Source organism: Ovis canadensis, chromosome 10 (assembly GCF_042477335.2).
Source record: "Ovis canadensis isolate MfBH-ARS-UI-01 breed Bighorn chromosome 10, ARS-UI_OviCan_v2, whole genome shotgun sequence".
In the NCBI taxonomy this organism is placed as follows: Eukaryota; Metazoa; Chordata; class Mammalia; order Artiodactyla; family Bovidae; genus Ovis; species Ovis canadensis.
The window spans coordinates 26,247,836-26,263,414 of NC_091254.1; the positions used below are offsets into that span (position 1 = coordinate 26,247,836).

The 15,579-nt window shown below is 39.7% G+C and overlaps 1 protein-coding gene across 4 annotated transcripts in view; it reads right to left on the reverse strand.

Annotated features, from left to right (window-relative positions):
- Window positions 1-15,579, reverse strand: part of VWA8 (von Willebrand factor A domain containing 8) — a 383,224-nt gene that overhangs the window by 151,259 nt on the left and 216,386 nt on the right. For all 4 annotated transcript variants that reach the window (XR_011259328.1, XM_069601241.1, XM_069601242.1 and 1 more), the window contains 3 exons: window positions 13,531-13,639; window positions 11,573-11,711; window positions 7,564-7,763 (listed from right to left, as the gene is read on the reverse strand). Coding sequence is in view for 3 of the 4 variants with exons in the window: in XM_069601241.1 (XP_069457342.1) it covers window positions 7,564-7,763; window positions 11,573-11,711; window positions 13,531-13,639 (448 nt within the window). In the remaining variant the exon portion in view is untranslated. The remainder of the gene's footprint in view (window positions 1-7,563; window positions 7,764-11,572; window positions 11,712-13,530; window positions 13,640-15,579) is intronic.

Sequence of the window (15,579 nt, forward strand, 5' to 3'; positions counted from 1 at the left end):
CTCTGCTTTTTGTTATGTATTAAGGAGGAAATTAAGACATTTAATCATTTTTAAAAGTCTGTTTACTTTTATCAAAATTACACTTAAAGAATGTGCAGTTAAACCAACACAACATTGTGAAGCAATTATCTTCCAATTAAAAAATTTTTAAGTGATTTACAAAAAAAAAAAGCATGTTGAAAAACTCTTTTACACTATGCATTCAATTGTCTGATGATGAGAGGGGCTATGCTATTAGTTGTGTGGCCTGAGGAATCATGGTGCTGGAGAAGACTCTTGAGAGTCCTTTGGACAACAAGGAGAACAAACTAGTCAATCCTAAAGGAAATCAACCTTGAATATTTTTTGGAAGGACTGATATTGAAGCTGAAGCTCCAATACTTTGGCTACCTGATGCGAAGTCTCATTGGAAAAGACGCTGATGCTGGGAAAGATTGAAGTCAGGAGGAGACGGGGACAGTGGAGGATGAGATGGCTGGATGTATCATCGACTCAATGGACATGAGTCTGAGCAAACTCGGGGAGACAGTGAAGGACCGGGAAGCCTGATGTGCTGCAGTCCTTGGGATCATAAAAAGTCAGACACAACTTAGCAACTGAACACCACCACACTGTGCATAACTGAATCTTATTTGTTCTTTTCACAAATGCAGGTTTAACTCAGAAAATATGTACATGATACAAAGATGGATTAGCAAGAAAATATCAAGGACCCCAAGAACCAAGCTGGGAATGAGTATTTCTTCATCTCGTCATTCACTGAGCTTGGGAACTCCTGCTGTGATAACACACTGATAAGAGATCGCTCCAGCAGCATTCATCACAGTTATGCAAATGAAGTAATAATCTCTCAGAAATAAGGAAGAGTTTTTCAAGAAAAAAAAAACTAAAAAAAAATTAACCTTAGACATTAAAACAAGTGAAGAGAAACACATGAAATAAGAACTTAAAATTTACAAAGCCAGAAAAGGTTGAATATTTTAAAGCAATGTAAAGAAGCTGGGTTTTCAGTTAAAATTTAAAGACATCTGAAGGTTAGACTAACAGGTTTACAAAAAGGCACCAGCAAATTGTTTGTCACGCCTCATTGTTAAGTAATTGTCTTTTTTCTCTCTCTTATTTTGGTTCATTTTGTTTTGTCTTATTAAAATCTGGGGCTCCTTCAGTTATCCTAACCCTCATGAACTTTTCATTTAAAGAACTTTCTTTGGGGAAAATAAAATCACAAAGCATCCAGAGAATTACTATATAATTTGTAAAATATAAACAAAATATGAAAAGTCTGCTTCTTTCTTTCATAACATTTATTTGTTGTTATTGTTCAATCACTATGTCTGACTTTTGCAACCCCATGGACTGGAGCACACCAGGCTTTCCTGTCCTCTGCTATCTCTGGGAGTTTCCCCAAACTCGTGTCCATTGAGTCAGTGATGCCATCCAACTTATATTTAAAGAAGAAAGAAGAATACAAGGATGAATAATCATTACCTTTGCCCTTTATCACATAATCTAATTACAGAGGAAATAAAAGGAAATGTAAATAACGATTCACTTGCAAAATCTGAGACCTCATAGTGTGGTTTCAATTTATTTTACTAGCGAATTTTACTGAAGTGCTCAAGAATTAAAGTAGTAGTTATACTGAAGTTTCCTTTATTCCATCTACTTCAAATATTGGCTATATTAAAAAAATTCTAAGCAAGCTGACACAGCTTAAAGTTTTCCTTATAAAGACAACTTAGAATGCATCATTCTGTATAATGCAATTCTCCATTACAGATGTGTGTTACCATGGAACTCTGCTCAATGTTACATGGTACCCTGGATGGGAGAGGGGTTTGGGGGAGAAAGGATACATGTGTATGTATGGCTGAGTCCCTTCACTGTTCACCTGAAACCATCACAATGTTGTTTGTTAATCAACTATATCCTAATACAAAATAAAAAGCTTATTTTTTTTAAAAGAATGTACATTAGTAATATTCTTTTTTAAAATCAATATATCATATAAGAAGCACCATTCCTGGCATTTGAAAGTTTGAATATGATAAAAATCTCAAGGAAAATCCTTAAAGTTTTCCTTAAGAAGTTGTACTAATAAGTTAAAATTTTTTAGTCTCTATTCTAGATTAAATCTTTTTTTGAGTTAGTATTTTCTAAAGAAGAAAATCTCTCTTATGATAAATATGTACAACATTAGCACAAATCACTAGCACTTAAGCAATTTGGATAATATTAACTTTTATAAGCAACAGAAAGTCCTAAAAATAATGTTTGATCCCAAATATGATTAAGTAGAAGAATAAGTAGATGATTAAACAGATACGGTTACGCACAAAAATGAGTACAGTTTCGCATTTTTCTTCCTTTTTAGGGTCTAGTACTTCCAAAGTGAACTGAAAAACTAGATCTTTCTAAGTAACAGAAAACATATCTTTATATGTGTATGTATACATACATGTGTTTCCAGCCACCTCTGTATTTAGAATTGGTTCTAGAAGCAACTGAAGCAGCATGAAGGAGTCCTGCTGCTCCATCCTTTTAGATGTTAATGGTTTCCTTCTGTAAATGACTAACGATATACTCCGTCTGAGTTTAAAAATAGAATTTTGCGTCACACATGAGTACATGTAACTGTGGTTTTGGCACTCCTTCCAGGGGGGCAGGGAGGAGAAGCGAGTGAGCAATTTTATTATGTTTGTATTTGACTGGGAGAAAAGTAACCTCTGGATGACCTCCATGTCCTAAAGTCTGAAATTCTAAACTCTGTACAGATGTAATAAGTAATCTCATGGTGGGGTGGGGTAGGGGGGGAGGGAGGAGGCTTTATTTTTAGGCACGGCAAAGTTTCCCTGTCCTCACTTAAGAGTTTATTTTAGCAAGGAATTTTTGAACAACTTAAACTAACCAGCGAAATGCATCCGTTGCCAAGCTCGATAAAGACAAGGAACAGATGAATTAATGGAAGTACTTCTTTACAATATTTCAGCCCCCTTTTCGGCTAGGGCAGAATGGGGGAGAAGGAACTGACGGCAGCACACTCATTTTTTCATTAGATCAGAATTATTTATCATTTGTTAAATTTTACAGTTACATGCTGTTGATTTGGAATTAAGGAGGGCTTCTGAACTGAACTGAACTGAACTGAATACTCTAGTGGGGACATAATATAAAACAGAGGACAGGTAGAAATCCTGGTAAGCCATGCGAGTCTGCTCAGGGCATTGAGGTAACCTGGAGAATCGCTGAAACCAGTCAACGGGGAAAGCCAGGTAGCCTGCAAGAATGCCAGGAGGGGAACTGTGGGTTTATACAAAAAACACACTGTCTTTGATGAAAGTCATTATACATGAGCAGGAAACTGATGCACAATGTGGCCAAATAACTGGATCTTTTGAGAAGACAAACTACTTCCTGAGGACCTGAAAATCTCATACTTTTAGAATTGGTATCTGTAAATTTGACAGTTTGCCTGACAGTTGAAAATATGGCAAGATTTTTTGAAAAAATACTCCAAAATCAGATTTCTATTTAAATTTGATTGGCTCACTTAATCAAAAATCACCAAGATATCATGTGCTTTATATGAGAGTTTCCTCTGGCTGTAGAAATCAATTCAATGGCATTGATATTTTGCTGGAACTCTACAAAGTAAAACCCTTTCCAATGGGATGGACACAAGCTTTTCTAAGCAAGTGCTGGACATTTGTATATTCTGCTTCTAGGAGAAAGCAAAGTGAAAAAAAATTGTGAAAACCAGAAAAAAACTGATTAACTCAGAATTTATGATAATTGTTGAGTCCTGCCCCAAGGCCACACGTGCAAGACCTTTGACCAAGGCCACAGAAGCAGAGCCCAGAACCAAGGACACCTCCGAAGCTGACTGAGCCCCTTTGTAACTGTTGCTAAAAGCTCCTGTCACCACTGACAAGCTTCCTGACTCCCAATAAGGCAAAGATGCCCACTCCAGTAAGCACCCTATAGCGCCCCAAGCAATCAGCTATGGCCAATGGTCCAGGAGGAATTTTCTTTGTCCTGAGGCTATAAAAACTGGTTGTTAACCCACGAAAACTGACTCTCTGGTCTGTCAGGAGGCCAGCCCCCTGTGCTTGCAGCACCCACATTACGTCTGCTTGTTGTCCTTAACAAACTCACTCCTTCTGAAGTGCTCTGTGTCTGGAAATTCTCTTCCAGCCTGTGCTTGGACTGCCTCAACAGTAATTACTTAGGCAAAGCCTAAAGCTGAAGGTGACTTACTTAACTTGGTGAAACACTGATATGTTATTCAAGATATATATATATATTTTTATTCTTGATTAGAAACAGCCTAAAAGCACTGTTCTGGGTAATGCTTTATAGTACCTTAAAATACTTAACGAGTAAAAACATTGCACTTTTTCAATATTTTCCTATGATGAATAACTTTAAAAATTTTTCAGACTACTTGCCCCCACCTTTCTGCAGTGAGTGGACAAAACTAATTTAATTCTGGTGGAGTCAATCCAATTTGGCTTGAACTTCTGTTCTACTATGTGTTTACTGGGCAAGTTATTTAAACTCCGTGAGCCTCAGTTTCCTCACGTGTAAATATTGCTAAAACTACGCCACTGAGCCTAGGGAAGAATAACGTGGAATAACGTATGTAGTCTTTTCCTTGACACGCTGTCAGCATTTAATCATTGATCTTCCTCCCTGAGATGGTCATCACTTGGCTTCTGAAATGCCACACCCTGGTCTGTTCATCTCTACCACTGGGTGCTCACCTTCAGTTCCCCTTAGTCGACTGATTCTTCCTTCTTTCCCCGATTTCTTCATATTTCATTGTTCCAGGGCTTAGAGCTGAGACTTCTCTTTTCTACCCACATTCCATTCCCTTAGTCATCGCTTTCAGTTTTATGATTTAAATAACATTTAGACTCCAGTGACTTCCCAATTTATGCTTCCTGTTCTCCATTAAATAGCAGAATCATCTACCTGGCTTTGTTATAGGCATCTTGAACTGAATCACACATCTAATTTTTCCTCCCAAATCAATGGCTTCCCCATCTCAGTTCATGGCAGGTCTACCCTTTTCGTTGCTCAAGCCTTAAATTTTAAAGTTGACCTTTAGTTTCTACTCTGTCACTTCATGTATCTGATCTGAAAGGAAATCCCGTTAGTCGCACCTTGAGAATATATACAGAATCCATCATTACTGATGACTTCCAAACTTGGGTGATCTCTTGCTTGGATCATTGTAAAAATCTCTTAATTAGTTTCCTTCCTTCTGCCTTCGTACCTGTAGACTATTCACCGCAGAGGAGCTAGAGAAATCCCTAGGGATTGAGAAATCCCTAAAATATATGTCGGATCTAGCTGCTCCTCTGCTTGAAGCCCTCTAAGACCTCCTTCCCCTCTCCTCACACGCAGCGCAGAACCGTAGAATGATTCATAAGGCTCTGCACCTCTGCCTCCCCACCCTCCGCCACGGTCCTGCCCCAACTCACTGGGGGACCTCTTTGGCCTCGCCTCTTTATACTCTGGCCTTCATTCAATCTTCCCCACCACACTTCTTTAAAGATCCAAAGGCATATTCCAGCCTCTGGGTCTTTGAATTTGTAATTCCCTTTCCATAGGAACTCTCTGCTTCCCAATATCTCTTTTCTCCCTCAACGCTATCAAATCCACTTAAATATCACTTTCTCAGTCAGGTGATCCCTGCCCTGCCCTGCTTTAAATGGCAGTCTTCCTTCTATTTTACTCTCCCTTGTTTCTCATCGTCTAATTTAAGTTGTAACTATTTATTGTGCTTATTGTCTGTCTTTCTGCACCAGAATACAAGCTTCTCAGAACAAGGACTTTTGTTTTGTTTATGGAAGTATCCCTAAGAGTAAGCACATGATACTTATTTGATGAATGAATAATATGCTTAGTGTACTATTTGGTGAGCTTCCCTGGTGGCTCAGTGGTAAAGAATCTGCCTGCATTGCAGGAGACACAGGAGACGTGGGTTCGATCCCTGGGGTGGGAAGATTCCGTGGGCTGGGAAGAAGGAAATGGCAACCCACTCCAGTATTCTTTTCTGGAGAATCCCATGGATAAGGAACCTGGAGGGCTACAGTCCACAGGGTCACAAAGAGTCAGAAACAACTAAAATGACTGAACACACACATACACACACACACACACACACAGACACAATTTGGTAGCTACCAGGTGGGTGACAGGCCTATAAAAACATTGTGCTCCTTTCTATTGGATAGCATAGATTATTTGCTGTTGTTTAGTCACTAAGTTGTGTCCTTTTTGGCATGATGAATGCCCTTTCTGACTTTATGAATGGGATTAGTGCCCTTACAAAAGACACATGGATGTGAGCCCTGCTACTTCTGCCATGAGAGGTCACAGCGAAAAGACAGCTATCTAGCAAGTAGGTTTTCACCAGATCCCAAACTTGCAGTCACCTTGATCTTGGACTTGCCAGGCTGCAGAACTGTGAGAAATGCATGCCTGCTGTTTATAAGCTAGCTTGTCTATGCTGCCTACATCACAGCAGCCCAAACAGACTAAGAGAGCGGTCCCCGACCTTTTTGGCACCAGGGTCCGGTTTTGTGGAAGACAATTTTTTCATGGATGGGGGAGGGGGCGGATGTCAGGATGATTCAAGCACGTTACATTTATCGTGCACTTTATGTCTATTATTATTACAGCAGCTCCACCTCAGATCATCAGGTATTAGATCCTGGAGGTTGGAGACCCCTGAACTGAGACAATTCCATTCAGTATAGTTACATGGCTGTCTCCACATAAAGAATGCCTTTCGGGTTTCAGAGAATGTGTCATCTCCTAAGGGGAGCTATCTTAGCACTCTTGGGTACTATTCATTCTTCCAGCTCCTCCCACCCTACCCCTATCTTTCCCTAGGACGTTTTTTCTTGTTGTTGTTTAGTCGCTAAATTGTGTCTGACTCTCTTGGGATCCCATGAACTGTACAGCAGTCATCACTGCTTGAAACTGGCATGTTTATTTGTTGGCTTCCTTGCTGTCTGTCTCCCCACAGAGAAGGCAAACTTCATAGCAATGAACCGCTGCGGCTGTTGCTCAGTCACTTCAGTCGTGTAGACTCTTGCGACCTCATGGACTGCAGTCCACCAGGCTCCTCTGTCCACGGCATTGTCTAGGCAAGAATACTGAAGCGGGTTGCCATGCCCTCCTCCAGGGGCCCTTTCCTACCCAGGGATTGAACCCCTATCTCTTACATCTCCTGCACTGCAGGCGGATTCTTTACTGCTGAGCCACCAAGAAAGCCCCCAACAATGAACTATCCAGCCTCAAATGTCATTAGTACTGAGGTTAGAAAACCCTCACTCAACATGTTTCAAAGAATAAAGCCCATGTTGAAGACCCCCAGAGAGGAAGGCGTTAGCCTGCTTTGTGGTACTGATAACATACAACTCCCGACTCCTTCCTGCAGCCCCTCTCCTCGGTCTTTATGAAAGCAAACACTTTTAGTGATAGGCTGGAAAACATTCTTGCCTGTCCCTCACGTAAGTCATTCGTGGTATAATGAGGCCACATTATTACCTGCTGCTCATGGAGAACCACTTGACCCTTTAGGGGATTTCCCAGCGGTGCCACCGTCACAAATGGGTGCCAGATTCCACTGGCCGTTCTCGGGAAGATGTCGAAAAGGTCCACAAAGTGGCCGCTTTTCCCAGTCATATTCATAAAGTATAAGGACACGGGATTGCATGCAACTACATAGAGAGTATTTTCCTCATTTTCTGAAATGACAAAAAAAAAAAAAAAAGCAAAAAAACAAAACAGAGTTAATTCTATTCTGCAGTAGATTTTCTGCTTGGTCCAAAAAGGTCCAGTGAAAACTGAATCATAAGACAGCATACAATCGGAACTCAGCAGATGACCTGCGTATGGATTGGTCAACGAGCACTGGGAGAAGCAATCTCATACCTGCTCTAAGTGTTTGGGAGAAGGGAATGGCAACCTACTCCAGTATTGTTGCCTGGAGAATCCCATAGACAGAGGAGCCTGGTGGGATAGTCCATGGGATTGCAAAGAGTAGGACACAACTGAGCGACTAACACTTTCTTCTTTCTAAGTGTATTAATAGATGGGACCATGCCTATATACTCCAGGAAGTAAGTATCTATTTGTTCCCCAAATAATTCCATAACATTCCACAGCAACACCATTACATATTTAACACTCCTCAATGTCAGGAAATTCTTCCTTCTATGAAAGTATTTTGTGCTTCAATAAAAGTCTGTTTCCTCTTATTTTATTATTGGCTCAGATGGATAACAGCTGGTCAACATCTTCCACCTGCTAATCTGGTATTTCCCAGTTTAGCAGATCTTTAGGCTTTTCAAGTAAATAAGTATTTCTATTTTTTGATTCTTAGCTTTATGGATCTTATTTTCCAAACTACCTTTTTTCATATTTGTGTATTTTTATTATTACAAAACCTGTCTTCAATCAAGTACTTGACTAGGCCCCTTTTCTGAATTCTATTTCAGTGCCTCTTCAACTTTCAAGTGTGTGTGAATCACCTGGGGATCTAATGAAAGTGCAGATTCTGACTGAGGGGCTCTGGGGTGGGGTTTCACTCTGCCTTTCCAATGAGCTCCCAGGAAATGTCCCTGCTCTAGGCTTGAGGCAGGGGTTTTGGGGTGGGGTTTCACTCTGCTTTTCCAGTGAGAACCCAGGAAATGTCACTGCTCTAGGCTTGAGGGCATCCCTTTGAGTAGCCAGGTTCTAGACTGTTAACCATAATCTCTATTTCTGGGCACCCTAAAGCAAGGGATTAAGCTGCTTCTGTATAATAATCACTATTAATATCACTCATCATCCAGGTATCTATTTACAAGTGGTCATATTTTCTGAACCCCAAACTAAGGTATAAGCTATGATAATGAGATATGTGGGACTATGTTGGAAATTTCAGGAAAAAAAATATAATGCATGTATGTGTGTATGTAACGTGTACATATAAAGACCAAATATATATAAAGATAAACTAAACAGATAAGCTAACATGATAAGAAACACAAGTCAGCAGAAGATCAGAGAAAGGCATTATTTAGGAGACACTGTGAACTATGTATGTAGTACAGTTCCAAAAATCAGAATCACATAACTTATAATTTAAGAATGTTTTTAATGTGTCTTTCAGCACAAATAAATTCAATTCAATATTTATTGAGCAACTTTGTATATAGCATAGGGAATTAGGAAATATAATAAAAGTATTAATAGAACTATACTTCATAAACATCAATTGTTCTCTCTTATTACAGTATTAAGTACTGTTTGGCCTGTGGCTCAAACATATCTATCTATCTAACTAACTGATTCTAAGAGACCCAAGAAAATCTTTTCTCTCCCAGATACAAAATGGGCAAAAAAACAAAGAGATTAAAAAAAAACAATTTGCAAATGTGGACAGTACTGAAACAGAGGGTTAAATTATGTGAGGGACAGCAAATAAGCTTCACTTTTAAGGACCAGTTCTGACCAGCTGGCCGTGGCTGCCTGGAATGCTGTACTGAGAAGAACTGTGAGACTGTGACAAGGTTTAACGACCCCGTCACAGACACGAGGCAGAGGTTCACAGCACACTTATTTACAATCTCTAAAAATGAGACAAGAGCCAAAGTTCAAACTTTATCAGTAAGATCTATACGTATTCTCTACTCATGTACGTTCTGTGGATGTTTGTTCCCGACTTTAGCTATGTTGAGTAAAAATATGTGCTTCTAAAATGCACAGGGTTTTCGTTGGTTAAATTATGTGAGGGATTGGTGTTGCTAGTAAGACATTTCCAGTTCAGTTCAGTTGCTCAGTAGTGTCCAACTTTTTGCAACCCCATGGACTGCAGCACGCCAGGCCTCCCTGTTCCACCATCCACTCTCAGAGTTTACCCAAACTCATGTCCGTCAAGTTGGTGATGCCATCCAACCATCTCATCCTCTGTTGTCCCCTTCTCCTCCTGCCTTCAATCTTTCCCAGTATCAGGGTCTTTTCCAATGAGTCAGTTCTTTGTATCAGGTGGCCAAAGTATTGGAGTTTCAGCTTCAGCATCAGTCCTTCCAATGAACACCCAGGACTGATCTCCTTTAGGATGGACTGGTTGGATCTCTTTGCAGTCCAAGGGACTCTCAGGAGTCTTCTCCAACACCACAGTTCAAAAGCATCAATTCTTCGGTGCTCAGCTTTCTTTACAGTCCAACTCTCACATCCAAACATGACTACTGGAAAAACCATGGCCTTGACTAGACGGACCTTTGTTACCAAGGTAATATCTCTGCTTTTTAATATGCCGTCTAGGTTGGTCATAACTTTCCTTCACAGGAGTAAGCGTCTTTTAATTTCATGGCTGCAATCACCATCTGCAGTGATTTTGAAGCCCCCCAAGATGAAGTCTGTCACTGTTTCCACTGTTTCCCCATCTATTTGCCATGAAGTGATGGGACCGCATGCCATGATCTTAGTTTTCTCGATGTTGAGCTTTAAGCCAACTTTTTCACTGTCCTCTTTCACTTTCATCAAGAGGCTCTTTGGTTCCTCTTCACTTTCTACATTCATATTATTCTCTACATAACAGGGCTTCCCGGATGGCTCAGTCAGCAGAGAATCCACTTGCAGTGTAGGAGATTGGAGTTCGATCCCTGGGTAGGAAGATCCCTTGGAGAAGGAAATGGCAACCCATTCCAGTATTCTTGTCTAGAGAACTCCATGGACAGAGGAAACTGGCGGGTCACATATGATCATGGGGTCACAAAGAATCAGACATGACCAAGTGACGAATAAACCCAACACACAGTGAATGTAAAACATCTTAATAGGAACACCAGTTTGTTACCAAGAAAAATCCTGTACATTTTAAAAGCACATATTTTTACTCAACATAGCTGATTTTAGGAACAAACATCGAAAGAATGTACACAAACAAAAGCTTGCTTCCTAATTTTTGCCTGAATAATCCCCATTGTAGATAAGTTAGTGACTCTCTCCCTTCCCCCTGTCATCACATCTGTTGATATCACCTTAGAAACTGCCATCAATTGAAAACTTCTGCCAAAAAGTACCCAGGACACACTGCATGAATCAGTAGGTAATGGCAACAGTTCAGACATGCAGATGCCAAAAATTGACATCCTTATTTGCCATTCTTTACAATGAGAGGTTTAATGACTGCAAATCCTCCAACCCTGCTTTCAGAATACATGTAATCACCAAACTGGAATCCCAGCCAAAAAAATCCAATGTTTTTCCTTTTTCTTTCCCCCTTCTATTTTTAGCATGAGCCCAGCGTGAGTTTAACTTTGTGCTACAACTGTAATGAGAAACAGACATGCATATAAACTCAGCCATGCTTATGTCGATTCCACAATAGTATTTTGTTAGGTTGTTATAGGAAATTAGACCTAAATTACATATAATTGTTAACCAATCCAAGAATGGCACAGTTACTGAGTCTAGCATAGACTTCTTGAAGTCTAAAGATTATTTTGATCCGGGTTTTAAAAAAATCAGTGCAGGAAGGAAAAATCAAAAGAATAAACTGGCATACCATGTGTTGTAGTGACATCACAGATTAAGTTCATTTCATCCAATGGTAACCTCCAGGAGCTACATTCTTCAGTAAAGGTTTGGGATCTTCCTTCATGTCTTTCTATTGGATACTCCTGTATGTGTATAAGTGCTGGACCCTATTTTTAAAAAAAGTAGTTATCCGCAATAAGATATTTGGGTAGTTATAAAAATGTAGAAAAGCTAGAGTTCTTCCAAACTAAGATTTTCAATTCAAATACTATCTTGACATACCTCTTCGCATGATACTTATGACAATAATAATACCATATAGTTGCATTTATAAAGGCTTTCACATGTGCTATTGTATTTAATTTCTCATTTTCTTTTTATTAAGAAAATATATCAGATATAAAATCCCATAAGAGTTCTCATTACTTTACCCTTTCCTAAACCAACTGCAAGTTTTGAACTCCAAGTATGGGGACCCAGAGCTGTCCAAACCAGGAGAATAACTTTTTGAATACAGTTGATTTGCATGCCCTTACAGTCCTTAATTAATCAAAACTTTTTGGGTCAGATATTGACTATTGTGGCAGCCGGGGCTTCCCAGGTGGTGTAGTGGTAAAAGAATCTACCTGTCAATACAGGAGGTGCAGGAGACTTGGGTTCGATCCCTGGGTTAAGAAGATCCCTTGGAGCAGGAAGTGGCAAGACACTCCAGTATTCTTGCCAGGAAAATTCCATGGACAGAGGAGCCTGGTGGGCTATACAGTCCATGAGGCCACAAAGAGTCAGACACAACGGAGTGACTGAGCATGCACACCTTCATGGCTGCTATTACTCCTTCTGTCTAGACTATCTGAGGAGCTAGATGACGAAATACTAAGTTTCTTGTACTCCTTTGCAGCAAGCATTCTGGATACAATTTAGCTTCTGCCAATTCAATGCTCTTGCATGAGATCTGTAAGGCAGATGAGCAGCAGAAGCTGTCCTCCCACAGTCAGTGCGGACAAGGAGAGCCTGACAAATACGAGCAGTCAGGGTCTGTGCTCTACTACAAGGGCTCAAACTAGCTCACAGGTCAAGTCTGATCCACTCCCTGACTGTGTCAATAAAGGTTTACTAGGACACAGTGTCACTCATTTGTTAATGTACTGCCTGAGCCTGCTTTTGTGCTACCATGGCAAAGTTGAGTAGCTGTGACAGAATCTGTATGGCCACCATGCCTAAAATATTTACTCGTGTGTGAGAGTGTGTGTGTGTGTGTGTGTGTGTGTCTGTGTGTGTGTGTGTGTGTGTGTGTGTGTGTGTGTCTGTGTGCTCAGTTGCTCAGTCATGTTTGATTCTTTGCAAGCTTATGGACTGTAGCCAGTCAGGCTCCTCTGTCCTTGGAATTTTCCAGTCAAGAATACTGGAGGGTGTTGCCATTTCCTGCTGTGGGGGTCTTCCTGGAGCAGGGATCGAACCCGGGTCTCTAATGTCTTCTGCACTGGTAAGTGGGTTCTTTCCCACTGAGCCACCACTATCCAGCCCTTTACAGGAAAAGTTTGCTAGTCCGGTCTTACTGTGCAGAAGCAAAAACACTGATCCTGAAACCAAAAGTCCAGTGGTGGCCCCTTGACTTCTGTCCCTCTTGTCCTTTCTATTGATTTTATAAGCAGCTAATTCCCCAGTCAAACCTAGCGGGATTGCTACTGCAACTAGTGATTGATATTTCTTTGCCTTTTTTTCTTGAAAACAAACATAATGGAGTAACTGTCCGACCTGACTTTCCTGAAATACAGATTAGCTCTTAGGAATTCTACCAATCACTAGCCATTACCTATATCATGACCCTCAGAGGCCAGATTCGCTTGAGAATCACAGAAGAAGCTAAATCTATTCTGAAATAACATCAGAATAAGTCATCTCTAAGATTGAATAGATTTTCCTCTGGGGAAGACACTGAAAAACAGATAACATTCAATATTCTAATGAAGAAATAATGATATCAACCTTAACGTCTATATGATGAGTTTCTGCTGGACACAGCAGTTTTTGCATTCCATTTCTTGACTGACCAATTGTCCAGTAGCCCATGAAGGTCTGCTCTGGCAGAGGCAACCTGTCAAAGATTAATTTGAAGAGTAAACATTTCTCCTTGTTTCCAAGTCACAGAAAAAAATAAGAACCATGCACTGAAAGTGTTTAGTTGCTCAGTCGTGTCCAACTCTTTATGAGCCTATGGACTATAGCCTGCCAGACTCCTCTGTCCATGGAATTCTCCAAGCCAGAGTACTGGAGTGGGTTGCCATGTATTACTGATCACATAAATAAATCTGAAGAATACTTTACTTCAAAGTGAGTTCTACTTCATTTTATTAAAAGATAGTCTTTAATAGGATGTTTAAAATATACCTGAAAAAGAAAAGAATTCACATTTCAGAAACTCAGAAGGTAACGTCCTACTCTGTTTTTACCATAATGACAAATAAAATTAACGTTTAAGTATTTTTTCCCTGAATTGGTAAATACTTAGTAATTTAACATCTAAATTCCTATTAGAGTAACAGAAAGGACTTAGGGAAAAAATGGAGCAGTCCATCAGTTTTTTTTTTTTCATTCTATTCTCTTAAATTTGAAATCAAATAATAAGTAGTACAGAATACTACTGGGATTTCCAGGTGGCTCAGTGGTAAAGAATCTGCCTGTCAATGCGGGAGATGTGAGTTTGATCCCTGGGTCAGGAAGATTCCCTGGAGAAGGAAATGGCAAACCACTACAGCACTCTTGCCTGGGAAATTCCATGGACAGAGGAGCCTGGTGGGCCCCAGACTATGGCATCACAAAGAGTCAGACACGACTCAGGGACTAAACACCACCACCAGAATTCTACAGGTCACATGTTTGTAAGTTGTACAGGGCAAATTTCATAGGACCTACTTTAGCACTTTAATCTTTTTTTTACTTTGAACTGACATAAAATACCTACAGAAACATTCACACAAACGTGCCACTTACTCCTGAGCACACCTATGTGTCCAGCACTCAAGTGTCACCAACACTCAGAAACTCCCTTGGGCTATTTCAGTCATTACCCCTACCATGGGAGCTACTATGCTGACTTCTAATGGAATAGAAGAAACCACAGATAAATTTTTTTAGAATAAAGCCTTTACTTTTTAATCATACTAAATTTTTTGGAATCTTTACAAAAGAAACCATTAATTTGTCATTTAATTCATTATGAATTTCTTATTCCATGGTAAGTGAAGACCAAAAGTGACTCAGGGTTAAAAGTTCTTCAAAAGTAATGCATACTATGACTAAAAATTGAAATGAATGCTTGAAATAAGCTTCATGATCATTAAAAGAGTACATACTGATATTTAGAAAATCACTTTATTTTCAGTAAAAGAGTAAGCCTGACAAAATATCTCCATGTACTTAATAAGACCATGGAAGGCTTAGATTATTATTTTTTGCATAGAATAGTGAAACCAAGTATTCTGGTGGAATATGACTTTTGTCCTTTGAAATGCTAATGTTTACCACCACAGGAAGGAAATCTAAAAGAAATTTACATTGAAACTAATCATAACATAAATCATCCAAAAGGGCATATATGCTTTGTATCTATCATTTAAAATACATTTTAAGTACGTGGACAATTATCCTGATTGGTCATCACTTATTTCCCTTTTTTGTTTTTACCACTAATGAGGTGGAAGAGGCACTGAGTTAGGGGATTTACTATAACTGTGCTCTCTTAAGGTAATAAAACACATTCCCATGTCAAAAGGAAAGACCTTGTAGACTAGAATCTCTCTCTGCTTGTTTAGGGAATGAACAGTATTCACTGCCCTCAGCAGTTCACCAAAGGGGAATTAGATCTCTAAAAACAGCAGAAAGCAAAGGAAGGAGAGACACCTAATTTCTTTCTAGTGTAGATTTAGTGCCTTCGAGTGCTAGTTCTTTTACTAACTAGCTCTGCAGACTTGTGGAAGAAAAGTTAGATAACTTCTCTGAGTGTTAATTTTTTCCTTTGTGAGATGAAGGCAACAA